The sequence below is a fragment of the Babylonia areolata genome, chromosome 35, assembly GCF_041734735.1.
Source record: "Babylonia areolata isolate BAREFJ2019XMU chromosome 35, ASM4173473v1, whole genome shotgun sequence".
NCBI classification, from domain to species: Eukaryota; Metazoa; Mollusca; class Gastropoda; order Neogastropoda; family Buccinidae; genus Babylonia; species Babylonia areolata.
In genome coordinates this window covers 21,919,134-21,927,769 of record NC_134910.1, presented here as the reverse complement: position 1 = coordinate 21,927,769, position 8,636 = coordinate 21,919,134, and the positions used below count along the sequence as shown (strand labels likewise).

Here is an 8,636-nt window from a genome sequence, read left to right as displayed (position 1 = left end):
TCTCTCTCTCTCTCTCTCTCTCTCTCTCTCTCTCTCTCTCTCTCCAGACTCTCTTTCGAGTCTCTCACGGTGTAAAAAATTATATCTGCATCAGTTGTGTGAAAACATGACATTTTCATGAATTTGTCATCAGTGGTTTTTAGCTATGTCTGCATCAGTCATGCATGCAGTAGGCTAATACAAATTAAGGCACTGAAGCAGAAAAGCAATCATAGTTGAAGGTTGTCGCTTTTTTTAAGCTGTACGGGTGGGAGCCGGGGGGGGGGGGGGGGGGGGGGGGGGGGGGGGGGCGGGGCCGGGGGCGGGGGGGGGGGGGGGGTGAGGATCGGGGAGAAGGAAAGAAAAGAACACACACACACACACACACACACACACACACACACACATCAGTGCTGACACACTGACCCACACACACACTAGTGCACTCTGATACACAAACCGGATTGTGATACTGATAATCCATGGCAGTGGGTTTAAAGAGAAAGATTTTGGTGTTGTTTTTTCTTGAGCAGTGATACACGATACAGTGGAATAATGTTATTTACACTGACCTGAGGTGGAGAAATCAATAAAAAGTGGATAAAAGAAAAATGGGGGTGAGGGGACAATACTTGTGACATGTTACTGCAACAAGATAATCTCCCCTGGCGGAAGACCGCCATTTGTTTTTGTTTTTTTCCTGTGGGCTGGAAAACAAAAGTTCGACAGGTGTGGGTTTTTTAAACAGCGTTTCTGGTAAGACGAGATGCTGAGGTAGAGTGGGATGGTGTGTGGTAGGGGGGAGAGGCACGAAAAAGGAATACTGCATGTGTCTGTGTGTGTTGTGATAGTGGTAGTTTGCGCGATAGGCATAAAAGTTGTGGTTTTGAATTCGAGATTGTGAGTGTGAGGCCGATGTTGTGAGTGACGCCACTCATAACGTCTGTTTTGTTTCCTAATTATGTTTCAGGTGATTCACCAGAATGAGGATGGATTGATTAGGGATGTTATTTTGTGTATTTCTCAGGTTTCAGTTAGTTCCATTTATTTTAATTCGGCAGGTGCCACAATTGAGATTAGAACTTTGCTAAGAATGCTTACCTGTAGGTCTGTATTGTTGCGCTATTGTGTTAGTGTCTAAATGTAGCATACATTAACTTGTATACATTTGCATATGCCACACACACACACACACACACACACACACACACACACACACACACACACACACAGAGTGAAGTGCTCGCAGTTTTTTTTATACATGCACTAAAAGTGCACTCAGCTCATCTGCACAATTGACAAATAAGATAAATGTGATAAAAAAAATTGACTACAAGTACAACAAAAATGATAGAGAAGAGGGGAAGGGATACATAGAAAACATTTGTTAAAGAGGTGCTGTGGTGGAGTCAGTTAGGCATTGGACTTAGGAGCCAGGATTCAAGACCCAGTTTGGGCATGGTGTTGAGTCCTTGAGAAAAACACTTTGCTCCCATTTGTCTTGCTCCACCTAAGGTGGGTGGAGATTTTTCCGATCTCCCAGGTCAACATATGTGCAGACCTGCTAGTGCCTGGACCCCCTTCGTGTGTATGAAGATCAAATACGCACGTTAAAGATCCTGTAACCTATGTCAGTGTTCAGTGGGTTACGGAGACACGAAAATACCCAGCATGCATGAACCACGACAGAGTCATCAGCAAGTCGATGTTGGTCGTGTAACGGAAAGAAGAAGAAGAAGGTGTGAATGGGTACCTTATGGAAGTTGGGGAAGGTAAAAACAGTGAGAGCAGAGGACTAGGCCCTACATTCTAGTGTCGAGTCCTACGGACACAGTTGATTTGAATTCTCTGCCCTGATGGCAGTAACTTAATGCAAGGCTACATTACTACATTATCTTTTAACTTCACCGTTTGGTTGTTTTTTGTTGTTGTTTTTTTTCAGGTCAGAGGAGGCATACATATCTTACAATGGCCAACAACTTGACTGCAGACAGTACCACCCCCACCACCCGCTCACCCGCTGTAAGAGGGGTAAACACCACCATCATGGACAGCACCACCGCCAACACATCTTTCCTCTCAGCAAGCACATCTTTCTACAGCAACATCACTGGTAATGGAAATTATTCTGTTTCATTTGTTTTATTTTGATTTTATCATAACTGATTAATCTATAAGTAATACAATTTGTACATCGCCCTTTCACTTTAACTAGAGCTCAGGGCAATTAACATGATTTACACGAAAGACAAAGTTTTTAACTCACTCCAGACGATACAGCGTTCCTGATGTAAGGCAGCATTCTGGACGACGGAACGCTATAGCGGCTTCAACAATTAAAAATTTGTCCACATTTTCCTCGTGGGGTAGCATAAAAATTGCAGCTGCACCAGTCATTGCGAACGTGTCAAGGGTCAAACGGAAAGTTTCTTCGTGAGGTTTCCGTGACTATACTCTCGCTGGCCAGCCGTTGACCTTGGTATCCCACATGACAAGTTAATCTGCATAATCTGCATACATATTGAAAATGGCATCACAGGCGATACAAGTGGAAATTTTTTTAGCAAACTAGATTATGACAGCGATGTTTCACTGCTGCTGAAGTGATTGAAATGCTTCAAACTGAAGGTTTCAACATCGACGAGGATGATGAAGAAAGTATCTGCAGTGAAGAAAGCTACCAGAAAGAAGGTACTGACAGTGACTCAGCTTCTGAGGGCTGTGAAGAGAGGGAGGGGGGTGGGCATACACACGATGTTAGAAGAGGGGTCAGTGGGTCAAGTACAGGGAGTTTCATTCAGTTACTTTGTGTTTTGTATTTTTTGTGATTTTTTTCATAACCTTAACAAATGGGTCACCTGCAGGGGAAAGCAAGGGAGAAAACTATATTCCCAGTTTGACCCTAAACCGATAAAGAGTGAATCGTCTGTGAACTTGTCACTTCTGTTTTTATTTTTCTATTCTTTTTTTTTTCTGTTTTGAATTGTTCATGATAACTCATAGCTGCCTTTAGGCGCTCATCACTCATTTCCAGTGTCAGTCTGTCAGGCTTCAATCATGCACACACATCACCTTCACCTTCATCTATCCCGTAGTCTTGTGGACTGTTGGGGCGCCACAGTGATCTGGCAACCAGCATCCTCCAATCCTCTCGGTTTTCTGACCTGATTGTATCGCTCAACCTCAAGCCCGTCCATTCTGGGATGTTGTCCTCCCATCTCTTCCTCTGTCTGCCTCTCCTTCTCCCCCCTTGCACTGTGCCCTGCAGGAATGTCTTGGCAAGCCCTGATGATCTCATGACATGGCCATACCATTTGAGCTTGCATCTATTGACCAAGGTCAACAGGTCTTCGTAGGGCCCAATGACCTGCCTGATTCTGTTTCGAACTTCTTCGTTCGTGATATGATCTTTGTAGGAGATGCCCAGGAGTCTTCAAAAGCATCTGATCTCAGTGGACTGTATTCTCTTTTCTATTTCAGCTGTTAAGGTCCACGATTCACATGCATACAAGAGTATTGATGTCACCAGGGTACGCATCAGTATATATCACAGTGGGTTTTTCTGCACAGTTTTGCCAGGGGCAACCCTTTTGTTGCCATGGGTTCTTTAACACATGTTAAGTGACCTCGGTTTATCATCTCATCCGAAGGACTAGCGCTCAGACCACCACTCAAGTTGTAAGAGGAGGGGGGGGGAAAAAATTCTGGGACACCATCCCATGTGGTCAGATTCACTCGCTTCCTAAGCGGACACATCGCCACAGGGCCATCAGCCCTGAGTACCAGGCACCACCACCACCACAATGCAGACAGGGCTGACAAGTCGGTGTGCAGGGTGATTGTGTGTGTGTGTGTGTGTGTGTGTTGGGGTTCGTGTACATTTGTGTGTATTTGATTGTGCTCCCATATCTGTGAAACTGCATGTCTATTGCATGTATCTGTTATGTGTGTATGTGTGTGTGTGTGTGTGTGTGTGTGTGTGTGTGTGTGTGTGAATGTGTGTCTGCATGTTTTACATTTATTTGCTTATTTATCATCATTATTTATTGTCTTTTTATTTTTAATTTTATTTAATTTTTATTTTATTTTATTATTTTATTTTTTTAATCTTTTTTTTTTTGTGTGTGTGTGTGTGCTTAGAGTTGATTTCATCAAGATTTTGCGCCTCATAAATACCATTATTATTATTATTTTTGTTTTTGTTTTTTCTTCTTTTTGTTTTTTCTTTTTTTTCTCAAGGCCTGACTAAGCGCGTTGGGTTGCGTTTGCTGGTCAGGCATCTGCTTGGCAGGTGTGGTTTGTAGCGTATATATGGATTTGACCGAACGCAGTGACGCCTCCTTGAGCCACCGATACCGATACTGATCCAGCAACCTCTTTTGCCCCAGAAATGTGGAACACCTCTCCCCTCTCCAACAGCAGCGGGTCGTCGCCCTCCTGGGAGGCGCCCGGAGGGGGCTCTGTGTACCACAGGTCTCTGAAGGATCAGACCACGTTCATCGCCGCCATCGTCATGGGCGTCATCGTTCCGGCCATCTTCATCGCCGTCATCGCCCTCATCTGTCGTCGACGTCGGAAAGATCTGTTGGCGAGGAGGTGAGTGATTTTTTTTTTTTTTTTTTTTTTTTTTTTAAACAGTGGATTTGTGTGAATAGAATAGAATAGAATACTTTTTATTGTCATAAAATCTTAAAGTTTATAAGACACAATGAAACATAAACATGAGCATATCAAGAAGAGAAACATTCATGAACAAATTTTGCCAGCCTTGGCTGTATTTCTGTTAGAAGGATCAATTCACTAGGCTTTGCATTTGGACAACATATCGATTAGGAATCTGTGTCTGTAAGTATTGTACTTTACTCAATTGTCTGAAAGGCGAATCTCATCTTCTAAACTGTTACAAGTATCACACAGTCTTTGTTCTTTCGGTGTATTTTTATATCTTCCCTGTTCGATTTGTAAGTCATGGGCGCTGATTCGTAACATGGTCAGTGCTTTCCTGTGTTGTGTATTTGCTGTGTTTTTTAAATGGGTGTGTGTGTGTTTTGAGTGCGTGTGTGTGCATGTGTGTGGGGGGGTGGATGGGGAGGTAGGGGTAAGAAAGGGTGGGTGGGAGTGGGTTAGAGGTGTGATCACCCTGGCAATCTGGTATCTTCATCGCTTTCATTCATTATCCACATCAAAAAGATCTCTTGGTGAGGAGGTGAGTGTGTTTTTTTGTTTTGTTTTTTTTGTAATTTGTTTTTTTATCAAGTGGTGAATTGTGTGTGTGTGTGTGTGTGTGTATGTGAGTACGTGTGTGTGTTATGGGGACTAGAGGTGGGAAGGTTTGGGGGATAGGGGAGGGTGAGAAAGGTCATTATCTCAGCTTTCTTCGTCTCTTGTCATCTGTCATTGACGTAAGAAAGACTTGTTCGTGAGGAAGTCAGCTACTCAGCTGTTGCGCCTATCAATCTCTTTACAGTTGTATCTCACTTTCTGGCTGTAATCACAGGATCCCTTATTATTTATTATCGTTACATTTCTGTCTGTCCGCAGAACGCAGATGTTGCTGCAGAACACCCAGGACTTTGTGCTGGAGGATTACACCACCATGGAAAAAGCCACAAGTCCACCGCCCAAGATATAGACAACTGCCATCATCACCCTGGGGTCCTTACAGTGCATTGCTTGACCGTTCAAACAACCCCAGTTCAGACAGCCAGGACTTCCCTTTGGAATTTCAGAACAACAGCCAGGACTTCACCCCCCCCACCCCCCCCACCCCACTTCAGACAGGACTGCAGCCCTCTGCAGACAGTGAGGGCTTCATCCCCCCCCCCCCCCCCTCTACAGACAGCCAGGACTTCACCCCCCCCCCACACACACACCCCCTTCCCCCGCCCCCACCCCTCTACAGACAGCCAGGACTTCACCCCTCTACAGACAGCCAGGACTTCACCCCTCCTCTACAGACAGCCAGGACTTCACCCCTCTACAGACAGTCAGGACTTCACCCCCCCACTTCAGACAGGACTGCAGCCCTCTGCAGACAGCCAGGGCTTCACCCCCCCCCCCCCCTGCCCCCCATCCCCCTCTACAGCCAGGACGTCATCCCTCAACAGACAGACCGGATTTCATCCCTCCACAGACAGGACTTCATCCCTCTACAGACAGGACTTCATCCCTCTACAGCCAGGACTTCATCCCTCTACAGACAGACAGCCAGGACTTCATCCCTCTACAGACAGGACTTCATCCCTCTACAGACAGGACTTCATCCCTCTACAGACAGGACTTCATCCCTCTACAGACAGACAGCCAGGACTTCATCCCTCTACAGACAGGACTTCATCCCTCTACAGACAGGACTTCATCCCTCTACAGCCAGGACTTCACCCCTCTACAGACAGCCAGGACTTCATCCCTCTACAGACAGGACTTCATCCCTCTACAGACAGCCAGGACTTCATCCCTCTACAGACAGCCAGGACTTCACCCCTCACTAGACAACCAGGACTTCACAGACAGCCAGGACTTCACCCCTCTACAGACAGCCAGGACTTCACCCCTCTACAGACAGCCAGGACTTCACCCCTCTACAAACAGCCTGACTTCACGCCTCTGCAGACAGCCAGGACTTCACTCTTCACACATACACATTCTACACACAGTATGAATGTTGGTTATAAAAGAAGGATAATCTCTAGTCATTGTTCTGTGTACTTGGCATTGAAAGATAAACAGTCTGTTGTTATTTGTCTGTGAATCTTAAAAGAACAGACAAACAATATACACACAAAAAATACAGAACTGGCATCATGGTCATATATGAAAAGATCATATAGCCACACAACCTGTCAAATTTTTTCAAGTATACTTTGTTTTTATATAGATGGATTTTAACACAAAATGTCAACAGCTGGAAGTAGCTGGTTTTAATCAGTATTTTATTAGAAAATGTCACAATACTAGTACAATGAATTTGTCAGGACAGCAAGAAAGCCTTATGTTATATCTTATTGGAGGTAGTTTTCAGTCGTTATTCAAACATCAGAAGGTTTATGGAGCCAGTGCAGAAAAATCGAACCTTGTAGTTGTGTGTGTGTGGAATTATCAGAATATTTGTCTTTGTAGGTTTCTCCTCTGCAGGGGGAATTCACTTACAGCTTAGTCTTTTGTGAAGGACTTCGACTCTCAAACTAAGAGGCAAGGTTGCACTGGTTCTCATTGCTGCAGCCTTTGGAGCGAGTAGGCCTTTGGGAACCATCCCAACGTTGACTTTTCTAACACCCTCTTGGCAGAGAGTGGGGGTGTAAACTGGGCAAGACACTCTCCGGTATAATCAAATTCTAGTCCCGATAGTCGTCACAGTAGTTGCCTCCGTTGCCGTTGTATTGTTCATGGTTGGACACGACTACCTTGCAATACAGTGTCGTAGGAAGGCACAGTCAGTCTGGAATCATGTTGCGAAGTTATAGCCCCAGGCGATCACAAAGGTACCTTTTCAGTGCTGTCTGCTATCTCTTGGCAGAGAGTGGGGGTGTAAATTGGGCAAGACACTCTCCAGTGTAATCAAATTCTAGTCCCGATAGTCATCACAGCAGTGACGGGCGCAATAGCCGAGTGGTTAAAGCGTTGGACTGTCAATCTGAGGGTCCCGGGTTCGAATCACGGTGACGGCGCCTGGTGGGTAAAGGGTGGAGATTTTTACGATCACCCAGGTCAATATATGTGCAGACCTGCTAGTGCCTGAACCCCCTTCGAGTGCATATGCAAGCAGAAGATCAAATACGCACGTTAAAGATCCTGTAATCCATGTCAGCGTTCGGTGGGTTATGGAAACAAGAACATACCCAGCATGCACACCCCCGAAAACGGAGTATGGCTGCCTACATGGCGGGGTAAAAACGGTCATACATGTAAAAGCCCACTCGTGTGCATATGAGTGAACGCAGGAGAAGAAGAAGATCACAGCAGTTGCCTCTATTGCCGTTCTGATGTTCATGGTTGGACACGACTACCATGCAATGCAGTGTCGTAGGAAGGCACAGTCAGTCTGGAATCATGTTGCAAAGTTATAGCCCCAGGCGATCACAAAGGTACCTTTTCAGTGCTGACTGCTATCAGTCTGGCTCCACTACCACTTAGAGACATTATGAAGAAACATAGAGATTATCAGCTCGCACTTCAGCAGATGATTGTATTGTATTTCTCTTTTTCGTCACAACAGATTTCTCTGTGTGAAATTCGGGCTGCTCTCCCCAGGGAGAGCGCATCGTTACACTGAGAGCGCCACCCTTTTTTTTTTCTTTTTTTTTTTTGTGTGTGTGTGTGTATTTTTTCCTGCATACAGTTTGTTTTGTTTTTGTTTTTTCTCCTATCGAAGTGGATTTTTCTACAGAATTTTGCCTGGGACAGCCCTTTTGTTGCCGTGGGTTCTTTTACATGCCCTAAGTGCATGCTGCACATGGGACCTCGGGTTTATCATCTCATGCAAATGACTAGCGTCGAGACCACCACTCACGGTCTAGTGGAGGGGGAGAAAATATTGACTGAACCGTGATTCGAACCAGCGCGCTCAGATTTTCTCGCTTCCTAGGTGGACGCGTTACCTCTAGGCCGTCAGTCCACATGTCTTCTTCTTCTGTGTTCACTCGTATGCACACGAGTGG

General features: G+C 45.3%; 1 protein-coding gene across 1 annotated transcript; it reads left to right on the top strand.

Annotated features, from left to right (window-relative positions):
• Window positions 1-1,948: 1,948 nt before the first annotated feature.
• LOC143278146 (uncharacterized) lies at window positions 1,949-5,682 on the top strand. The gene is made up of 3 exons (XM_076583178.1): window positions 1,949-2,092; window positions 4,368-4,575; window positions 5,521-5,682. Exons 1-3 carry the CDS (start codon window positions 2,026-2,028, stop codon window positions 5,609-5,611), a joined length of 366 nt encoding a protein of 121 aa, XP_076439293.1. The 5' UTR covers window positions 1,949-2,025; the 3' UTR covers window positions 5,612-5,682.
• The last annotated feature ends 2,954 nt before the right edge of the window (window positions 5,683-8,636 follow it).